General features: G+C 43.2%; 1 protein-coding gene across 1 annotated transcript in view; it reads left to right on the top strand.

Moving 5' to 3' along the window:
- The first annotated feature begins 411 nt into the window (after positions 1–411).
- LOC142245459 (guanine nucleotide-binding protein subunit alpha-14) overlaps positions 412–23,388 on the top strand; it is a 214,851-nt gene continuing 191,874 nt past the window's right edge. Inside the window, exon 1 of the mRNA XM_075318184.1 lies at positions 412–856. Coding sequence (XP_075174299.1) covers positions 736–856 — 121 coding nt within the window. The 5' untranslated portion in view covers positions 412–735. The remainder of the gene's footprint in view (positions 857–23,388) is intronic.

The following is a 23,388-nucleotide window of genomic DNA, read 5'->3' as shown; positions in this document are numbered from 1 at the left end:
GCGTCAATGAATATGAAGAGACCAATAACTAAAAAGAAAGCAAAAGGGTCTTATAAAAGTGACTACCCCAAACATGATGAATTGGCCTTATGGTCGCCATTTTTAAGAATTTCAAGCAAAAAGAGCCAACAAATACCACAAGACACAAATGAAAAGTGACAGAAACCCCCCACAAAAGATGATTGAATTGGGGTCATGGCGGGTTTTGTCAGGAATACTTTCTGACAGTCCTGGGTATGGTGGGTCATACACTGAGTGAGGGGTAATATGGGGCTCTGCAGCTCTGGCAGAGGACATGTTTGCGGGCAGCAGACACTGACAGGACAGGCCGCCCTGCTCGGTGTGGGGGTAGGAGGAGGCAGCCTGAGGAGAGTGCCGCCCTTTTTCTCCGCCTCTCCTTTACTCCAGGAAAAGAAGGCTTGGAGTGGGTATGCGCTGACTGACTCCCCCACCTCCGTGTCTTTCTGTTTGTGGGCTCCTGGCCATCTGCTCCTTGTAGCTGCCATTAGCTCCCCTGCACCCCGCGGCTCCCACCTCACACATGCCTGCAGGAGGGAGCCCTGCTAGGGAGCCGCTGCTGTGAGACGGCAAACTTCCCCAGGGCAAGGAAGGAAGAAACAAGGGATTCATTGGCTTTGTTCGCTTCCCCTCCCTCCTCTTGTTGAACTTTTGCAGGAGCACAGGCAGAGCTAAACTTCCAGCGGACGCTGCAGGGATTGCTGTGAGCTCCTGACGATGGCGGGGTGCTGCCTGTCTGCGGAGGAGAAGGAGTCCCAGAGGATTAACGCTGAGATCGAGCGACAGCTCCGCAGGGATAAGAGGGATGCTCGGAGGGAGCTCAAGCTGCTGCTGCTGGGTAAGTGCTGCTCGTAATGACTGCTAATGGCTAACCGACTGGGGATAGCACTTCCTCCACTGTGCCTTGTGTAGTGCCCTGCTTCCACACACTCCTGTAGGCGGCGGAGCAGCCCTGTGGGAGATAGTCATCTGAGCAAGGTCACAAGAAGCAGACATGAAGTCCTGACCCTTGATCACTCGTTACACAGGCAGTTCCACCTGCAGGAAGGAGCCCTGCATGATATTTACACGTGTGGGTTTGGATTTCCTGCCTCTTCCACAGTGGGATGAGTGCTGGCCATAAGGCAAGGGTTATCCGGAATGGCGCTGCGACACGAAGGATTGCCTCTGGCTAAATGACATCTTTGTGGACACTTCTGTACACTGTTATTGTTCAGATGGTGTGAGACTGCGAGATGTGGCATTTGTGGTCCTGGCAAGGGGCTGGCTTTGTATCCTAGCAGATGGGCATGCATTAAATAGCTGGTGGCCAACCATTCCACCTGACCAGCCCAATACCAGAAGTGGCCAGTACAGTTGGGGAGCTATGTGTCCGCCGAACATAACTCACAATGGGGCCCAAATGCCGAAACTTGTGGTGCAGCCCTGTTCCACCATGACTTGTTTCAGAACAAGAATGCCCACTTGGGCAGAGTGCTCCCCTTGTGATTGGCATGTCGTCATCCCCCCGTCAGGGGCGTGTGTCCAGCCCACTTGGGTAGAGTGCGCCCCCGTTGTCGTCGGTGTGTCCAGCCCACATGGGCTGAGTACGCCACCACCCCCGTCACCGGTGTGTGATCCACTTGGGCAGTGTGCGCCATCCCCACCCGTCGTCTGAGTGTGTCCAGCCCACTTGGGCAGAGTGCTCCCCTTGTGATTGGCGTGTCGTCACCCCCCGTCAGGAGCGTGTGTCCAGCCCACTTGGGTAGAGTGCGCCCCCGTCGTTGTCGGTGTGTGTCCAGCCCACATTGGCTGAGTGCGCCACCACCCCCGTCATCGGTGTGATCCGCTTGGGCACTGTGCGCCATCCCCACCCGTCGTCGGCGTGTGTCCAGCCCACTTGGGCAGAGTGCATATAACCATAACCCACCGCCCCTGCCAGGATGAGGGTAACTATGACATCACCAGAAAAAAAGATTTGATGTCCATAGAAGCTTTGAGGTTCTAGTACTTCAATGACATCCTAGCACAGAAATAAACTGAAGAGATGATGCAGGGGTAACTTCATACTAAGCGTGGGGACCACATCCAATTTTTCACCTCTCTTCTGATGTGCATAGCGCACCCTGTCATGGTTGAGCTGTGTTGGGCCCTATAGTAGCCGCTATGCCTGCTGACTGGGGAGTTGTGTGAAGGCCTAACCTTTCTTGCCCCATAGGTGGATGTCGGTGCACTTTGGCAGTGATCATTGCTGGCCTGCCATGTTGGAATTGCTGTGGTTTATACCTGGTTTGTTTCCCCTGAAGAGTCACAAGGAAGTAGAATAATTTTTTTACCTCATGCAGTTAGTTTTGTAAATGACCAACCATGGCGACTTATTGGTAAGTTGTTTGTTTTTTTTTTTTGTTTTTTTTTTTGGGGGGGTCCTAACACGAGGACCCTGCATCAGTTCTGAGGCTGAATGGGCTTTGGCTTCCCTCTGATACCTTGTCGTATTCATTCATCAAGGTGCTCTGTTGGTAATACATACCCAGTGCTTGGTCAGCCTGGCACTGTTTTGGAGAACTAGGGCACGTTTATATATGGCACAAGTTTTCAACCGTTTGTTTACCTGTATTGTATATTGAGGAGGAAAGCCATACAAATCTGAATTTATTAACAAAATTAGTTAATGCACAAGTTGTCCATTAATGTAACTATAATCCATCCATGTTTGGTTTGGCGTTGTGATTGTAATGGTGACAAGTGCCAACGATCTGAGCCCTTTAGACCCCCTCTTCCCCTTTCCTTGTAGAGGATCTGTCTGCTGTCCTGGAAGTGCTTTTAGTGGATACTTCTGTTCCTCATGAAATAACAATCCATATTCATCTTTTCATAGAAGTCTGCATTGTGCCATTTGCTTCTACTAGAAATCGATGAATAAATTGACAACTAGGCGTAACAGGCTGGTGGGCTGTCCCTGCACACAGGCAATGTCCAATCAGAACTGCCAGTGTCAGACCATATCGGTATTCACCCCATCAAAAAGTGGTAATGTAACACCTACTTGTCAATTTATTCATGCATAGGAATAACAGAGGGATGGCATGCCAGTTATGAGAGCGTAATCCAGCTTTGTTATTCCATGGGAAATGACGTTTCTAACAGTACGAATAGGCATATACTTAGACATATACTTAGACATGAGGAGAGGTGGTAGATCATCTTTAAAACTTCATATGTTTTGGATTTAGGAATTGGAATTTTCTTAAAGGGAACCTGTCACCGGATGTTCATAATACCTAACGGTCGGTGCAGAGCAGACTGGTCGGATGGGTGTCTCCGTTCTCCTGGTCCTGCGTCTCCTCTTTCGACCATTTTTGCCTTCTTTCTTCTGAAGCTAGTGTGGAGGACGCTTTCTACGTCATACACACATGCTGACATTGAGATCCTGCGCAGGCGCACTTTCATCTGCCCTGAGTAGAGCAGATCAAAGTATTGTAGTGTGCCTGCGCGTGACCTCAATGTCGGCTAGTGTAGAAGACGTAGAACGCGTCGTCCACACTAGCTTTAGAAGAAGGAGGACAAAGATGGCCGAAAGAGGAGGCGCAGGTCCCGGAGAACGGAGACGCCCATCCGACCAGTCTGCTCCGCACTGACCGTTAGGTAAGTATTATGAACATCTGGTGACAGGTTCCCTTTAAGGAGGACCTGTCGCCAGGTCAAAGTGACCTGTTGGCTGTAATTATATACCCGCTGCCTTGGCCTTTACAAAAGGGGGCATGGTGCCCAGGATTCCCTGGGGGCGTCTTTAGCTCTGCATTATTACCCTGTGAGCAATGCCTACTTGATAAATACCATAAAATGATTCGGCTCCTTAAATATAAAGGTCCATATTTCTGGAATCATAATTGCAGATTTAAAGATTAGGGGGAAAAAAGGCAAAAAATGGTACAACTAGCCATAGTATGGGTCAAATATATAGCGTAATATTTGACATGCTTTATAAAGCGGGTGCATGGTGTGCCCTTTATCCAATGCAGTTTTGTTGGTACACCTCTCTGTCTCTATGCGCTGAGGTCCACATTATGTGCTTCTATTTATTTTATATTAATTTGGCATACATTATTGTAACAGCCTGCAACACCAACTGTCTATGATTTAACCCTGTAGCCAAAGCCAGTAAATCTACTAGAAAAATCAACTTTACTGCGTCTTTGAAAATATTTCCGAATAGGTTTCTATACGGGGCTGAGTAGCTTGTAAACCTCGCACTCACGTGAGTTTTTTTTTTTTTTTGGGGGTGGGAGGGCTGTGCACTGAGGTTTGTGATCTTAAGCAGTAATTACTACTTGCTGTTTAACCTTTTAACGACCTGTGATATATTGTCACAAGTAGAGTATGGGTGTATGGAGTTTACTCCTGCATCATATATGGCTGAAACTGGCTTAGTTATATAGCTGGCACTAGCGTTTTAAGAGAAGCAATTGGAGCTAGCGCTGATCACGCTTGTTTAGGCACTCATATGCTGCTGTCAATCACTGACCATGGTAGTTAACCCCTTCACAACCAAGGACGTATATATATATATATACGTCCTTGACAGTGTTTGTCAATTTAATGCAGGCTCGCTCGGCGAACCGCATTATTCCCCCCACTTATCTGATCAGCAGACAGGCGTTGGTGGATCTCCAATCCACCCACGCCTGTTATCCTCTGAGATCACGCTGTCAAACTCTTGACAACGCGATTTAACGTACTTTGGTGGGTATTGCTCAGTTCTCCACCATCGGTGGGGATCATGGGGTGCCAATAAGTTGCCATGACAGCGTGAGGTCAGATGATGACCTCTGTCGCTGTCACGACTCGCTTCCTGTGCAGTAAAATCGATATTAAATGTAACAGTTTTTAAAAATATGGAAAAAAAAAAAACAAACAACCAAAACATAAGCTCAAATCACCCTTTATTTGCCCCATTGAAAATAAAACATATTTGGTATCGGCGCATTCAGAAACGCCTGATCTATTAAAATATAAAATCAATTAATCTAATCAGTAAAGGACGAAGCGAGAAAATAAAATAAAATGCCAGAATTAGCAGTTTTGGGTTTTTTATTTATATTTTTTTTTTTTGGTCACCACAAAATGCAATAACAGGCAATCCAAACAGTGCATCTACCCAAATAGGATATAATTAAATACACCAGCTCAGGACTCCAAATATAAGCGGTCGCTGAGCCCCAGATCCTGAAAAATTAAACGTTATGGGTCTCGAAAAATGGCGACAAAAGTGCTGTATATTACCGTATATTTTATTTATTTATTTATTTATTTTTTCCACTTGGATCAAAGTAAAATAATGTATTTTTTGGTATCTACGAACTCATACTGACCTGGGGAATCATAATGCCAGGTCAGTTTTACCATATAGTGAACATTGAAATTGCAATTTCAATACAGTTGGAATTGTTTCCTGTTTTCCAGTACAATATAGGGAAGAATGTATGGTGTCATTCAAAAGTACAAATCGCCCTGCAAAAAACAAGCCTTTATATGGCTATATTAATGTAAAAATAAAGTTATGGCTTTTGGAAAAAGGAGAGGGAAAAACGGAAGATTGCCCGGAGGTGAAGGGGTTAAACATCAACATACCCCTCCTTCCCTCTGCAGCGATTTGGATGGTGTCAATGGGCTGCCCTCATCACCGCCATCTTGGTGGTTCTGTGAAGCCAAGCAACAAGCAAATGTGACTTTTACTATACACTCATTCTTTTACTTTGTAGTAATAACAAATACAGTGAAGAGTTTAAAAAAATAAATGTAAATGGTATGTCCGCATCCATCCAATCTAATCTGTAACTGTTTCACCCAAACGGTAAATATTGTAGCGCATACTGTAACCACACAAAATATGCAATACAATGGGAAGAAAATGTTCTAGGTACCACAAAATGGTACCACTAGGGACTATACCTCCGCAAGCAGAAAACAAGGCCTCGCACAAGTCCAGCCATGGTAAATAAGAGGGGGAAAAAATAAGTTCTCTGAAAGTGGTGACCTAAAGTTCTGTCTTTTATAGCTAGTACAGTTAAAAAATGTCAAGTTTGGAATCTCCAAAATTATGGTTTAATTTTTATTCATTTATATAGTGCCAATAAATCCACAGACACTATACTATGTCACAACCGGGGGGAGAACATACAAACTCCTTGCAGATTTGCTCTTGGTGAGAGACAAACTCCGGACCCAGCTACAAAGCAACAATGCTAACCACTGAACCACTGTGCTGAACCCAGGACCCAGCACTGTAAAGCAACAGTGCTAACCACTGAGCCTCCGTGCTGAACCCAGTGCTGCAAAGCCACAATGCTAACCAGTGAGCCATTGCGCTGAACCCAGGACCCAGCGCTGCAAAGCAATAATGCTAACCACTGAGCCACCGCAAACCCATGACGAAGTGCTGCAAAGCAACAGTGCTAATTACTGAGCCACCATGCTGAACCCAGGACCCAGTGCTGCAAAGCAACAGTACTCACCACTGAGCCACCGCGTTGCCACTCTAACCAGAAAAATTAGTTATAAGGTTGGCACCAGCGTGGCTTCAGTCTCTGCTCAGTGTATAGTGAGCGGCGGCTGTAACTGCACCCCTGGCACTGACAGCCGGGCCTAAAACTGAGGTGGCTTTCGATCAGTACTGGGCACGCAGTTACAGCCGTACACTGAGCGGAGACTGAAACTGCATCAGCTTTACCCCTATGACTCAAAGCCGATCACTGTAGTAGCGGCACTGTGTGGGCGTCGGGCAGCTTCAGAATGCTATTAATCTGCAGAGTAATAGTGTTTTGTTTTTTTTTTTTTTTTTTTTTTTTTTTCCTTATAATCAGCTTTAGTCAGCCATAGGAAAAATCGCAGCATGCTGTATGGTCACAGAAATTGGTCGAGACTTAGCTCATCAAGTGTAAGGGTGCGAGAAAAACCCTCCCCAGAAACGAATGCATAACAGATCCATGCTATAACATCTTTATACTATTGTGGTTTGTTTGTTTTTTTTTTTTAACTTCTCTGCCCAGGAGATGTGGTCAGACACGGCCATTACACAGTACATAGCAGAGGCACATATATAAGATTATCTCAGCACTGGGACATTTTATATAATGCCTACATTGTTTAAATTGATTAAAATGGACTTTGTTAGTGGGTAAACCCCTTAAGTGTTTTAAAAATCATCCCATCCGACAAATGAGCGTTTTTCTTATTTGTTGGGTGATTGCCTGATTGCTAAGACGAGACGATAATCAGGAATGCTTGCTTCACAATTACTGCGCCATTAGTGGGAACTGTGTTTCCCAGTGTTCAGCTGATCATATGTATCACACTCCTCAAATTGTTAGCAATCTGTTAATCCTGTTATGCCCATTCTGCTGAATTGTTGACTATTAAAGCACTACCCTACTTGTAACCAGCAGTCAGAGGCTCAGATATGACCGACTCATGTACCAAGTATAATGGAAGTCAATGCTCGCGTTTCCCATGGACTTTTATAATACTCTGTACATGAGTTGATCCTGTCTAGGCATCCTACTTGATCGTTATGAGTACAGAGCACACGAACATGGTAGTGCTCACTCATCACTAATGACTAGAGTTGGTTGTGGTAAGTCCTACAAAGCAGTCTCCGTTCTGGATTCTAGTGGAAGGGCAGGCATAATAATAAAGTGATAGGACATATAGACAAACCTTGTTGTGGAGAGACATGCCCTTTAACCGTTAATTAGTGAACCCTGGCTAAGAAAAGAAATCCGATCACGTAATGCATATTGATTATCATGCCGGCTATTTTATACCAATGTGAAATAAAATGGTAATGGTGTAACTGAACGAATTCCCCAGTCATAAACTTATCTGTATTCTGCATTTGCACTTCTGTTCTCCTCCAATCTCTGTGTAAATGCTCTGGATCACTCTGCAGGACATGGGCCAAGACTTGGATGTACAAAGGAGACCTAGATTTACTGGTACAAGTTAGCAGTAGTGATGAGCGAGCACTGCCATGCTTTGGTGTTTGGTACTCATAACCAGCAGTTAGATGCTCCAACAGGCTCGATTAGTATACAGAGAATAATAGAAGTACTTTGGGGGGGGACTTGAGCATTTTTCCAGAAGATCCTCCGGGAAATGCTTGAGTTCACCATTTACACTCGGTACATGAGTCGAGCCCTTCCCAGTATCCTGCTTATTAAGAGTACAGAGCACCTGAGCATGGTAGTGCCCGCTAATCACTAGTTAGCAGCTGATTATGAGATCATCTTTGTGGAGGGTTTGTCAGATTCATATGACATCCACCCATGGAAGGCTTAAAGGGGTATTCCCATCTCCATAATCCTATTGCAATATGTAGTATCATAATATTATTAGCAAATACCTCCAATTAGAAATATAGTATAGTTCTTATGATTCACTATGTCACTTACCTTATGTGCAGGCCATTGTAAGACCTTAGGTAGGTATCCATGATTATGACCACTAGTAACTGTGACTATATGCGTGGTCATAACCATAGATACCGAAGGTCTGCAATTCCTATAGGTCTTCTGATTTACTATATTTCTAATTGGAGGTACGAGGGGCTGCTGATAAGTCTTTGGCTTTACCGAGAAAGAAACGAGATAGGATGATGAAACTTTACATTTATTCCACATACTTTCCACTCATGTCAAAACACTTCTTACATCGGTATTCCAAGTTCTGTAAGCTTAGCAAAAAGAAGGATTTCTATTGTGGCTCAAACTAGGCATCCGTAGCAGCCGTGGCATCAGAAATGGTGGGAAATTTAGTACCCTTGAGGTGTTTTTTTCAGGTTTGGAAACAGATGATAGATGGAGGGGGCTAGATCTGGTGAATAAGGTGGGTGGTCAACCAGCTGCAAGCCCAGCTCTGCCAGTTTTGCTGTTGTCGCTTGTGCAGTGTGAGCGGAGGCGTTGTCTTGCAGGAACAAGATTCCTTTGGATAGCTTGCCACACCTTTTGACCTTCAGCGCTGCCTTTAATTGGTCCAGAAGGTCAATGTAATACCTTGCATTGGTGATGGAACCCTTTTGAAGGTAGTCCACTAGCAGCACGCCTTCTTTATTCCAGAACACAGATGCCATTACCTTAGTGGCTGATTTTTGCACCCTGAACTTCTTTGGACGAGGAGAAACACTGCCTCCATTAGTTTTCGAGGTCAAACAAATAAATCCAGGTCTCATCCATAGTGACCAGTGATCCTGGAAGTTATCAGTCCGGAAGCGCTGACAAATGGACCGGGAAGTTTTCACTCTCATGCTTCTCTAATCTGTTGTCAATCATTTGGTGACCCACTTTGCAGATAGCTTTTTCATGTCCAAATATTCATGGATAATGACACAAACACATTCATGGGAAATCCCTATGATGTCTGCTATTGCTTTAGCTGAAATTTGTCGATTCTCCAGTAGTAGGTTGTGCACACCGACGATCTCCGGAACAACCACTCTTGGTCTTCCAGGACGTTTCTCATCATTGGTGCTGAAGTGGCTCGTTTTAAATTTGGCAACCCAGTTCTTAACTGTGGAATATGAAGGGCATTGATCCCCCAATGTCTGCGACATATAACGATGAATATTCTTTGTGGAATCTCCTTGCGAAAACAAGAATTGTATCACTCTTGTGCTCTGTTGCTGTGAATATCGCATTAGACTCCGCCATTTTATTTTCCTGCGTGCGTAGAACACTGTTGCCATAAGCAACAAACACAATTTTGAAAACATATATATTAGACACATAAGGCTTTCATGTGATGTAACATTCATTACCATTGAAACAATAAAAAGATCACAAAGCCAAAGACTTATCAGCAGCCCCTCGTATTTGCTAATATTATCATTATTACACCTACTACATATTGGGGTAAGATCTTGGAGATGGGAATAACCCTTTTAATTTGTTGGCAATCGCTCTAGCTTACACAGTAAGCATTAACTACAAAGTCCCCTCTGCTCTTTATATGTTGGTGTCCATCTGGTCCCATGGATTCCTTTTAAGCCAATTTTGAGTCTCTATAGGAGTCTTGTTGCATGATACAGATTAATCTATTAGGGATTAGCTGTGTATACAGCAGACTTATTTAAAGGAATTTGAGGACGTTGTGGAGGGACGATGTGGATCGGAGTGAGTTAGCGGTACAGTTGGCAGCTAATGACATGGCAATTTACTACTGTGGATATACTTGTATGTAACAATCTGCATTTTGCTGCTGTTAGGCTACTTTCACATTTCCGTCTATTTCCCTCAGTCCAAATTTGTCGCTTTGAGAAAAAACTGAATCCTGCAAAATAATTTACAGGATTCCGTTTTCCCCCATAGAATTGTATTAACGACGGATTGCAATTGATAGCCTTGTGTTGCATGACTGATCAGTCGTGGAATGACTGACCGCTGGAAGCAACGCGCAATGTAACGTTTGTCCAAACATCGAAAAAATGCAATGTGCAGGATTCTGTCGCAATCCGTCAAGAGGTATAACTGTTGTCTATGGTGCAGGATTCCGTCATTTTCTACTGAGCATGCCCAGTATGTACACAATCACATTGCAAGGCTCTAAGGCTGGTACAACGGATCCGTTTTTATACAGGCATCCGTCTTATCAGTCACAAAACTGATTGTGATTGATGGAAAAAAAACTGATGTGTGAAAGAGGCCTTATGTAGTGAAAATGTAATATACACAGAATTTGCTGTTTCCTTCATGTCAATGAAGATTTGTAAAAACCTATTCTAACATTTTTACTGTGTTCTGTTGGGGATTTGTAATGCAGACGTGTCCGGTTTGGTCTGTAGCCATCTCTATAACCTGCGTTTAGTTTTCTTTATCTCCTCCTTGTCCTGTCCTTATTCATTATATACAGCTACTTTTCCTTTTGGCTAGAGGATATAACGTCATCTTGTAAACAAGCAATCACAGCCCATACTTCATTTTTCCAGAAGAGCCGAGAAAATGAAAGCCGATTGTCTTGGATAGCACGGCCACATTTACTCCAGCAGTTATGATAGTGTTTATTGTGCATTATCCTATAATATTTAATTATATGGGATACTGGCATGAAATAATGTTCTCTTTTGTCACGTTGGTATGTCAGCGAGTTACTAGAGGGTTTATAGCAGTAGAGATGAGGAAAGCACCATCCAGAATTTATAAAACCTTTTTTAAAGGAATAATGTCACTTCCAAAGAATATGCTGTTTGGCCTCAGATATAGTGGTAATTTGCAGGTAAACTTAAGTTTAAATTTTGTCTGGCAGGCTTATTGGAGCCGCAGCTATAGGGGGAAAATGAAGTAATATTCTCCCTGTAGCCTTGCAGTTATGATGGTGCTGGGAACAGTTACCACTCACCATAGCATGCTGTAATCCCTCCCCCGACACATTGATTGACAGCGTGCTGTGCAGAGTAGGCTGCCAATCAAAGTGCTTGCAGCGCAGAAACAGTATAGAACTTTTTCTCTCTGTATCCATGCTTGCAGGAAGCTTGCCAGCCATGATTCAAAGAGGACCTGTCACGAGATCAAAAGCAGACAGACTTTGCTCTTAGGTTATTCCTGTTATTCCCTGGAAAATACCTTGTTCTGTTTATTTATTTTATTTATTTATTTTAAATCTGCCATATGGTACCTGCGAAATGGGCCCTTTTTATTTAGTACTAATGTTTTTATAATCTTCACAAAGGGGTGCTGCTCACTGAGAATAATGCTGAGTAGCATATAGATACGCCCCCACGGAATCCTGCGAGCCATGCCCCCTGCATGAAGATTGTATAGATTAGTACTAAATGAAAACCATATATATATTTCGGTGACCATGTGGCAGATTACAAAAAAATTCTTAGGGGAGCAGTGTAAATAAAAATAAAAGCAAAAACTGGCCACTTTACACTCGCTAACTAATTATGTTTTAATTCAATCTAAAAGGAACCTGTCAGGTCCAATATTTACCCAGCACCACGAGCAGTTCTGGATGCATATTGCTAATCCCTGCCTACCCGTCCCTGTATACACTAGCATAGATGAAGAGATCTATAGAAAAAGTATTTCTAAAGATCCTGTATGATATGCTAATGAGCGCCAGGACTTGGAACCCTTTCAACTAGTCCCTGCTCTCATTAGCATTTCATAAAGGATCTTTAGAAATATGAAACTTCTTCTAAAGATCTCTTTATCTATGCTGCTAGATGCTGGGACAGTTCGGCAGGTATTGGCAATATGCACCCAGAACTGCTTGTGGTTCTGGGTACATATTGGACCTGACAGATTCTCTTTAACTGCAGATTACATTATGGGCCCCATTAATCATCTATGGTTTTTGCCTTTTTCTTAGTCACTTTTCTTTTTTTGTTTTCTGGTATTAGTTGCATTTTTCAGGGCCAAATTCATCAAAATGGCCCACCTGATTCATGAATTTGGTACAAAGTCAGAAAATGGAATTTTCTGCCTTGAATACCTTTTGCGACTTTTGCCACGAATAAGTCTCAAAATCTGTGGCGCACACAAAAAATACACCAGTTGCAGACAGGAGTGAAATTTCACCAAATTTTTACGACTTTTTAAATCGAAATTGTTGAATTAAGCGAAAGCATGGAATTGATAAACTCGCGGCCACAAGTGGGAAACAAGCACCAAACACCAAACAAGTCGAGCACATAAGGGACCTTAGAAAAAGTGCAAATAGAATAATGAATTGGGTTCAACAAAAGAAAATTCCTAAAGGCTGTGAACACAGACACACACACACCTGCCATTATTATTTTAATTCCATTTTTATGACCTTCATTGTGCAGTAAAAATAGCCCTTCAGTACAATTCTGGCAATAACAAATGTATTTTTATATAATATTAAAAATAAATTTATTGGCAACGTACTCACGGCTTCTCTCTCGGAAAATGTTAATTAGTTGGTTATGCTTCCTAAGGTTACATTTTCAGTTTTACCCTGAAATTGACACCTTCAGCATTTTAAAATTAGCTTTTTCAACTTTTTTTTTTGTGAGGTGAACAACTACTTTTTGAACAAATTTTTAGTAAATATTAAATAAATATTAAAATGTACTCTCGCGTTTCCTTTCAAGCCAGGACTCACGTCGTTCACTTGTATCAGCTGTGTGAGACGGTTCTGCACTCTTGCTTTTGGATTAGGTGTACCAACAGATGGTCGTTTTTTTTGGATCTCAAATCTACGTTATGTAAACTGCCTCACAGTCAGACTGTTTGAGTTCTCCATAGCAACCAATCAGAGCTCAGCTTGTACTTTACCTCAGCATTAAAATGCTGAAAGCTGCACTCTGGTTCCTATTAGCAACCAGAACAATCTTACTGTGAAGCAGTCTTCATAAATGAGGCCCCAGTTACTTTTGCAGCGGCTATAGGCAACCTGAATGGATCGTACTCTAAGGAAATTCTCATGAGACCCCAGTTACTTTTGCAGTGTCTGTAGGCAACCTGAATGATCTTACTGTGAGACAATACTCGCTAGGCCCCAGTTACTTGTGTTCACAGCTGTTGCTATAGTTACAGACTTTAGAGCGAGTTATCAGGTTGCTCCACCTTAGCGACTATATGGTTGCTGCCCCTTTAAGAGGGACTCTTTGGGCTTTGTCACTTTAATTCCTTAAGACTCTTCGGACAAAAACTGTTCTGTATTCAACACACAGGCATCCATTGTCTCCTTTATTTCTATAGAGCTAAAATTTGAGGTTCCAAATCTCGTGAAGGGGGGATTTTGAGTTTAAGGCCTTGTGCCCACGCTGCGTATTTTTGCATGCATTTCCTTCCCCCATCAAAGTCTGAGATTTCATTTTTCTTGTTTGCGTGTTGCAGTTTGGTTTTTTTTTTTTTTTTTTTGGCTGAGTTTTTGTGGTGATGACAAAAATGGAGCATGTCAATCCTTTCTGCGTTTTTTTTTTTTTCCAGCGTTTTTGATCCCTTCCAGTCAACATTTGACTTAAAAAACGCACTAGGCAAAAACGCGTTAAAAACGCAGTAACACGCGGCAAAAAAATGCATGAAGAGGGTGCCAAAACGTGCTTTTTGGGACCAAAAACGTGCATCTTTGTGGTCAAGGAAAGATGCGGCGTGGGCACATTGCCTTTAACGTTCACAGTATTTTTAGTCTGGTGTTAGACGGACCGTGCAAACTTCTCTCAAATCAGGGGAAAACTGTCTTTGTATTCAACTGGCTACCACACAGATTTTCTGATTTTATATAGATATATTTAATTGATAAAAACAAAGTTTTGCTCTTTCTTATTTTCCGGCCACTGGAGCTTTGTGACAGCTTGTTTTTTGGGTATTATCTTTTCAGCGAAAAAAACCCAGCAATTCTGGTAGTGTATTTTTCCTTTGAGGAATGTATCCATTTCAGAATATACAGTGAAACCTCGGTTTACGAGTAACTTGGTGTGCGAGCATTTCGCGATACGAGCAAAGCTTGCTGTAAATTTGTAACTCAGCTTACGACCAAGCTTTGGTGTACAAGCAAACACTCACCGCACACACTACCGCTTCCGTACTTTAACCGCGCTCTCACCCGCTCTTGCAGTCTGCCAATCAGAGGCAAGTGGCTCCTGTCTTTGACGTCAGCGCGCTGGCAGCGAAAGCTCCGGCATCGGTCGCGATGGTTACCCGATACATATCCTGTACCGGCGAACTACAAGAACCAGGAGGCCGGCAATGGAAAGGAAGGTAAGGTGATAGTGTGTTCAGAGAGACGGGGGTGAGCTGTTATGTGGACCATCATGAGCTTGCTCTTTTGACAGTAGAGGCTTATGGCCATGGGAGCAATTTGACTAACAAGTATGTATTGGGCCACATGCACACATGGAGTATTTGGTGAGTTTTTTACCTCAGTATTTGAAAGCCAAACCAGTAATTGGTATACAGTGCAGAAGTGGAGCCCATGTGCCTATTATTATACTTTTCCTCTGATTGTCCCACTCCTGGTTTTGGCTCCAAATACTGAGGGAAAATACTGACCAAATACTAACCTGTGCGCGTGGCCTTAGAGACTTGATGCAGTTCCTAATGGATACACATCCACCTAAAGGGAACTTTTACTTACAGCAATCTGGTAAATATGTCGTAATGGATAGAGCTAGTTTGTGCGTGGGCACTTTCTGGAAAAGTCAGTGTCTTCAGGTTGAAGGACAGCTGCATGCGCTAAAGACTGGAAGCAAGTTTATACACCTAGTTTCCTCCTTCACTTTTAAAGGACAGCAGGGTTCTATAATGGCCTTAAAGGATAAACACGGGTAAAACGGCCTAGTGTGCACATAGCCTTAAGGCTTTATTTGCACATTGGTTTATTTTATCAGTATATGTGTACCAAAACCCAGAGTATCTCTAAGGCCGGGGCCACACTGGGACTAATACAATCCTCGCATGACACTTGGCTCACGCTGGCATCACAGCGGGAGCAGAGGGTCACTGCGACTTAGGTCTGATCGTGCAATCGAACCTCAGCTGCGGGGGGCGGGCCGGCACTGAGGAGGGGTGGACCAGTGCTGAGGAGGGCGGTGGCCGGCGCTGCAGAGGGGTGGGAGGGATTTATCTCCCTCTCTCCTCTGTAGCTGGCTGTTGCCATTCTCGCTCTTCACTTGCGGTACACCGGTGTCATAAGAGTGCAGTGCGATGTTTCTCTCGCCCCAAAGACTTGAATGGGTACGAGAGAAACCAAGATCGCATTGCACCCGCAGCATTCTGTGACTGTTTTCTCGGTCCGATTGGGGCCTAGAAAATAATCGCTTGTGTGCTGGCACATAGGCTAATATTGGTCCGAGTGTAATGCAATGTTTAATCGTATTCCACTTGCTCCGATTTTCATGCCATGTGGCTTAGGCTTAAAACACAGACCACGTGTCAATATCTCAATCATAGGCCTAAAACCTAGAGAAAAACTCCCACTACATAATGGTGCTTTCAAATTACACAGGAAAAACCTGGTGACTGATTCTTTACTGACCAATTTTAATTTCCTGGCCAAGCCATTTAAATGGATGAGACTATTTGTATACAAAGTTGCATTGGGGTATGTCAGCCACACTTATAAATGTATACTTATTGGCACAGCTTTTGTATAATTTCCCCTATGCTCCATTAGCAATTTTTCTATATTCTTACACCCAGCAGCACAATGTAAGGCTAGTGGTACACGGCAACTTTTAGATGCGACCTGAGTGTGCTCAGTGCCCCTGCTACATCCACAGCGATCTAGAAAGTGAATGGGGTCTCAACGTCTTCAGTATCTCAGCAAGCAAGTCACAAAGAAACCCCGTCTTTTTTTTTTTTTTTTTTTTTGCTACTTGTTGCAGTAGTGTAGGAGTCACAATGTGACCACATTCACTTCTGTAGTACCACATTTATAACTGCTGCTCCAAGCCACCTTCGGTGGCATGATGGCTGCTGCAGCCAAAGTCACCGTATAACCCTATTTGTCATGTTGAAAATGCAATGGAAGGAGTTGGGAAAGTCATAGATGACTGACCGAGCGATCCGTCCTCCGGGTGTATAGCCTTGTAGCCTGTGCTATTATAAAGCAATGTGAGTGAGATTTCATCAGGGATGATGCACGCGCTGGTAACTAATCTGTATGGAATGCCTGCAGACATTGACCTGTGGTGAGGATGCTAAATGTCAATTTATGCCTTGCATTTTTACTGTTGATTTCATCCTAAAATCTGTGGCAAATCCCCACAATCTGTAGTGTGTTCAGTATGCTTCCTATTTCCATGTATCCGTGATAATAGATGGAAATCATCAGCAAGGTTCAATTTATCAACAGGGAAAATAGCACATTACTCCATTGTTGTGACGGACAGGCTTGTCAGGCACTCCAGGGTCAGAAAAAAGAAAAGAAAAACTCCAGCTTACCATATAGCTCTGTGCAACAGGACTAGGCGTGCTCGTGATCTATCAGAAGGCCAAGCTGCAGTCAATCGTAGTCAAAGGAGGGTTGGATCCAGCATCAAAAAATCCATAGTTAAAAATTCAGCTTTATTGAAAATATATACAGATAGTGTATATATTTTTGGCAGAGGGATGGGGCAAAGTGCATGAAACACCTTACGCGTTTCGGACGATGAATTTAAAAGCAGTCCTTAGTCAGCTATCTGTATATATTTTCAATAAAGCTGAATTTTTAACTATGGATTTTTTTATGCTGGATCCAACCCTCCTTTGACTACTCCAGGGTCAGAGACAGTCTTTTACTACTTACTTGGCAATTGAATGAGGACCCTGAAAAGAGAACCAGATTCCCCAATGTGGTGATTTTAAAAATTGATTTTCTAAACCAGATCTCTTTTGGTCTTGTTCATTTTACCTTTTTGTGTTTTTTCCTTCGGTACCTTTGAAAAAAAATAATGAAAATGGTTCTAAAAAGCCCCAATAAGGCTCTGTCCTCAACTGGCCTATCTGTACTTGATGGCTAAACTTTCATTTATTTTTTTTAATAATTCGTCCAGCATGTTAACGTTATGAAACTTTGTAAATCACTTTTATTAGGGGATTTGTCTTCATTCCTGTAGATTACATGCTAGTTGCTTTTAAGCCGCCGCTACTTGCCTGCCTTCAATTTTATTGCGATCAGAATATACTTTTTTCGAGTACAGCTGTTGGCAGTGAAAGGGTCAGAGCCAGTGTCTCAATAACTCTTAAGGATAAAGCCTCATACAGACAAGTTTGTAAATCGGACATGTACTGGGCGAATTTTGTAATTGGACAGCACACTGACCCATGTTATGTTACTGTTCAGATCATCCGTTTTTCTCTCCGCCAAACTGTCTGTGAGAGATATCGCAGTACGCACTACTTTCTTCCAAGTCACAAATGAGACTTAAAGGAACCTGTCACCAGATTTGCAGCTCCGGCCACCACCAGTGAGCTCTTATGTACAGCATTCTAGAATACTGTATATAAGAGCCAGGCCGCTCTGCATAGCGTAAAAAATCACTTTTATTATACTCACCTAGGGGGCGGTCTTGTCCGATGGGTTTTGGTGATTTCCGGTCTGGCACCTCCTCTCTCCGGTGATTGCTGTCTTCTTCGCAGGCCTGTTTGGGTGACTTATCCTACGCCATCCACACAAGCCGGCATTTTGGTCCTGCCCAGGCGCCCTTGATGTGCCCTGCGGAGGGCAGATGAATGTATTGTGATGCGCTTGTGCAGGCAGTCATTGACCTTTCCTCACTTGTGACAGAGCAAAGTGCTCCCGCGCAGGACCACAATGCTGATTGCCGGCCTGTGTGCATGACGTAAAACATGTCATCCATACTGGGCTGTGTAGAAGGAGGACTGGAATTGCAGCAGGGAGAAGGCGCCGGACTAGAGAGCAGCGACATCCATCAGACACCCATCGGACCGGATCACTCCCAGGTGAGTATAAGTGTATTTTACGTTCTTCAGATCGGCCTGGGCTCCTGTATACAGTATTCTGGAATGCTGTATATAAGAGCGCACTGGTGGCTGCAGGTTAGTTGCCAAATCTGGAGACAGGTTCCCTTTAACTATTCAAACCTTTTGGGTGTTTTTAAAAATTAAAAAAAAAATGATCAGGACCCACACAGAACATCTGAGTGACATCTGATTTTTATGGATACATTTCTATTATAAAACGAGGAAACTGTATTTGTTTACAGTTTTTAGTTCAGATATATGAAAACTGATCACACGGATATTGCACGGCCGTTAACAAAAGCGCAGATGAAAAGGATAAATGTCATCCAGGTTTTGTGGCTGTAACTCAATTACTCATACTCCCATCTGCAGCCGGCCTAAGCTGCTGGAGAGGTTTGTTCTGATCAGCAGTGCCGACTCTTCACTGCCATCATCAGTACTCCACAGAAGTGCATTCTGATTGCAGTGATCAGAGAGAAGCATGCTTTGTTTGTTTTTTACAAGAATTAATACAAATCCCCTAATAATGTGATTTGCAAAGTTTCATAACTTTCCATGCTGGCCAAAGATGATAAAAAAGTAACTTTTTAACAAGCCGTTTCTGCATAGTGTATTTTATTTTTATTTTCTATGTGTATTCATGTAGAGAAGGGCACCTTTTGCATAACTGTCCCAAGGGGGTAAATGACACAATTATGTATAATCCCAGTAATAACAATGATACGTGTGAATTGCAAAAATGTTGTGTTGCGCAATGTTTATGTGAAAGGCAGAAGACAGCCTGCAAATGCAGTTATTTTATTGTGTTTGGATAGTGAAATCTGCATTTTGCTTACTATGACAAATGTAGGTAAAGCCGTGCACCTGTCTGACCATAGAGGATCCACATACATTGGGGGAAAAAAAATGTTCTCCTTGTGTTGCTTGATGCAAAGACCATATTTCCTATGTGACACATGTGGTGCTGGCATGGTGGCAAGTTAACCCTCGCTGTACAGTCCCAATCTCCACTGCGTCTAGTTAGCATTTAACACCTTTTGAACAGATCCACATAGTCTGCATGTAGTCTACTATGCCTTATAGATGGGGTCCGCACTGGGGGATCTTTCTTTGGATACAGGGCATCTGAAGTTACTAAACGATTACTCCTCCTGCCCCGGAGTTTCCAGGTGGCACCATATACAGGTATTTGAGCACAAAGCCTCCTGTCATCTGCCAAACCCAGGATTTTCAGCCAGATTACCACATTGTGCAATGTGATTAGTCACTCCAGATAACGTCGCCCACTGCTCCAGAGGCCAGTTGCAGAGACGTTTACGCCGTGTTGTACTTGGTGATCTCAGACTTATGTTTTGTAGCTTTGCTGTGGAAACGCAATCCTTGTATCAGGGCTACCATTTTTTTTCCCCTAGGTCCAATTCATAGCACGGCAGGTGTCGTGCTACCAAAGATTGCTCGGTGCCGCTGCTACATCGCCACTTTGCAAAAGTGAATAGACTGCCATTGTAACCCCCTACACTACTGCAACAAGCAAGTTGCAAAAACCATCAGACCATGTTGGATTTTTTTTTTTTTTTTGCTGTAGTGCAGGTATCACAATGTCACATCACTTCTATAGTGTTGCGATGTAGCAGCGGCACCAAGTGAGCATAAGTCGTATCACAGTTTCCGCAGCCAAAGTCGCCATGTAGCACTAGTTTTAATGAAGCAGATGTGGGGGAAATACAACCTCTTTAAATATTACACATAGTAATACAGTAGTACAATTTAGTAAGTACCTGTTTATCCTATTATACCGCAAACACTTTAAAGGGAACTTGTCACCAGTTTTGGGACCTATAAGCTGTGGCCACCACCAGTGGGCTCTTCTATACAGCATGTTATAATGCTGTATATGAGAGCCCAGACCGCTGTGTAGAACATAAAAAAACCCACTTTAAAATACTCAGCTAAACCGGTTGCTGCAGTGGATGTGGATCAAATGGGGTATTCGTCCTCCAGTGTCGGCGCCGCCTCTTTCGGTCATTTTCGTCCTCCTTCTGAAGCCTGTGTGCATGGCGCATCCTACGTCATACACACACTCGCCGGTCCCGCGCATGCACACTACAATACTTTGATCTGCCCTGCTCAGGACCTGAATGCCGGCGAGTGTGTAATACGTCGGACGCGTCATGCACCACGGCTTCAGAAGATGGAGGATAAAGATGGACGAAAAAGGAGGCACCGGAGGACGAAGACGCCCATTTGACCCACATCCACCGCAGCAACCGGTTTAGGTGAGTATTATAAAGTGATTTTTACATTCTACACAGTGGTCTGGGCTCTTATATACAGCATGTTAGACTGCTGTATATAAGAGCCTACTGGTGGTGGCCGCAACTTATAGGGCAAAAAACTGGTGACAGGTTCCCTTTAAGGTATATAGATGTAAAAATGCCAAGTAATCTCTCTCCAGATCGAAGGGTCCGTGCAGAGTGCGGCTTTCTCTCTGAAGCCTCTGGCTTCTTCCCAGATGGATTTTAATGGCTGTTATGTAATGTTTCAGATGATAACTTGCTGGGGTCAGCAATCAATAAAGCCATTTATTTGATATGTGATCTAGATTTAGGACTTGTGGTCCTCTATGGTGACTGCTCCGGCCTGTTCTTTGTGTTTTACGGTGGAGAATATTTCCTGAAGGATTACGTCATATGTTTTCCTGTAAGTGGCATGGAGAATACAGTTGTGGTTGCATGGCTTTTATGAGGGTTTAAACAACGTTTGGTTCCAAGAGGTTTTACTTTCCTAAATATGGTGTAAGGGTATGTGCGCACGTTGCTTTTTACCTGCTTTTTTCCTGCTTTTTCTTCTGCGCTGTTTAATGCCAAAATGGATGTGTTCTTCTATTCAAGCAAAGTCTATGGGAATTTGGGTTTCTTGTTCACACTATGTTGTTCAAAATGCTGCCTTTTTGTGGCAGAACTTTGGTCAAAAACTCAGCTTTTCAAAGAAGCAACATGTCAATTGTTTTTGCCATTTGGGTTTTGCACTGCAAAGCTGAGTTTTTGACCAAAGTTCTGCCACAAAAAGGCAGCATTTTGAACAACATAGTGTGAACAAGAAACCCAAATTCCCATAGACTTTGCTTGAATAGAAGAACACATCCATTTTGGCATTAAACAGCGCAGAAGAAAAAGCAGCAAAAAAGCAGGTAAAAAGCAGGTAAAAAGCAACGTGCGCACATACCCTAAGTTTGGGGGAAAATATTCCATTACAATGGGAAGAAAACTGTTTCATAGTAAAAGCTGTAAGAATATATGCACACGTTGAAGTGTTCTTATCACAACAAAATTGCACTTTGTCCCAGAGGAAGTTCCTCCCTTGTTGCGATGGTTACCCGATACACATCCTGTAGTGGCGAACTACGTGTATTGGGTAACCATCGCGATGAGGGAGGAACTTCCGCTCTCAGCCGCTACTCAAAGGCAGCACGCTGGCCAATCAGAGTCAAGCGGCTCCTGCCTTTGACGTCAGCGCTCTGGCAGCGGAAGTTCGGCATCGTCGCGATGGTTACCCGATACACATCCTGTACCGGCGAACTGCAAGTCCCAGGAGGCCGGCGATGGAACGGAAAGTAAGGTGAGCATAATGTGTGCGTTTTGTGTGCGTGTATGGAATGGCACAATAAGGGGACCAGGATGGGACATTTAACAAGTTGTGGAAGGAATTGTCTGCATTGCAATAATTTCCTATGGGAAATCTTGCTTTGGTAAACAAGTAACCTGGTTAATAAGCACAGTCCCAGAACGTATTGTCCTCGTTAACCAAGGTTCCACTGTATTAACATTGAATGACCGTATTACTGTGAAAAGCCAGTTACGCTTTTGGTGATCGAACAGTTATCGAACATAACCTCGAACTGTCAAACTTGAAGCTAATTGTTCGTCAAACGACTCGAACATCGCCTAAAACAGGTTGAATTTGAGATTGGCGAACAGTTCGATTCGAACACCGCTCATCTCTATTTGCTATGCAGAATTGATACTTATGTCACTTGCCAGAAAGCATTCAATGTCCTCGTCTGTGGGAAGCGACTACCTCTGCTTCTGCTCTTAGTTATTTCTTGTTTTTATCATTTATGGTAATTGTATTAACAACAAAAAAAAACCAACCATGTGATTGCATGTTATACACTTGGCCTGAACCCTATGGCTTATGCCTTGTTGTAAAAAGATATGAAAAATGTGTTTCATAGTTCTAGTTCAGTGCAGGCGTAAACAGTTTTGCCATGAGTCAGACAGAATTGATCAACATCCTTGCACATAACGTCTTAACTTTGTTTTATTACAAAGGCTGTGAATTAGAAGTAAAATGCACAAAGTCTGGGTACTGTAAGGCCTGATTCACGCGTGTTTTTCATGAATACATCACATACTGTAGTCTGTTTCTATCTTTTTTTTTTTTTTTTCTTTATCTGCGAAATAAAAAGAAAAGCGAAAACAAAAACACAAGTCCAAACAAGGTAAAAGTAAGAAAAGACCTTTTGTCATTTTTTCCCAAAGCCATGTTCTAGTCTAGTGCTTATACGCTGCATATGGATTTACATACCAATTTGTTGGTTCTTATTATTGAATCACGGTTATTTGTATATTGAGACTGCGGAGAGCACATAGCGGAGTATAGTAGATATTCCTCCAGAATGTTAATGAGTTGACACAGTGGTGTTACAAAGTGCAATACTATCGGCACTGATGGGTAAGGCTACTTTCACACATCCGGTTTGAGCACTGCGGCTCAATCCGGCTGTGAAACCTATGCAACGGATGCGGCGAAAACACTGCATCCTTTGCATAAGTTTTTACATGCGGGCCGTCCGTTTTTTTCTGGTTGCGGCATGCTACTGAGCATGCGCAGTGGAAGAAACCGCATGCGGCGGGCGGATGCGTTTTTTTCCGCATCGCGCTGCATCCGGCGTCCC

The sequence above is a fragment of the Anomaloglossus baeobatrachus genome, chromosome 1 (genome assembly GCF_048569485.1).
Source record: "Anomaloglossus baeobatrachus isolate aAnoBae1 chromosome 1, aAnoBae1.hap1, whole genome shotgun sequence".
Classification (NCBI taxonomy): Eukaryota; Metazoa; Chordata; class Amphibia; order Anura; family Aromobatidae; genus Anomaloglossus; species Anomaloglossus baeobatrachus.
The sequence above is the reverse complement of the archived record's forward strand: the minus strand, read 5'-3'. Positions and strand labels throughout refer to the sequence as shown.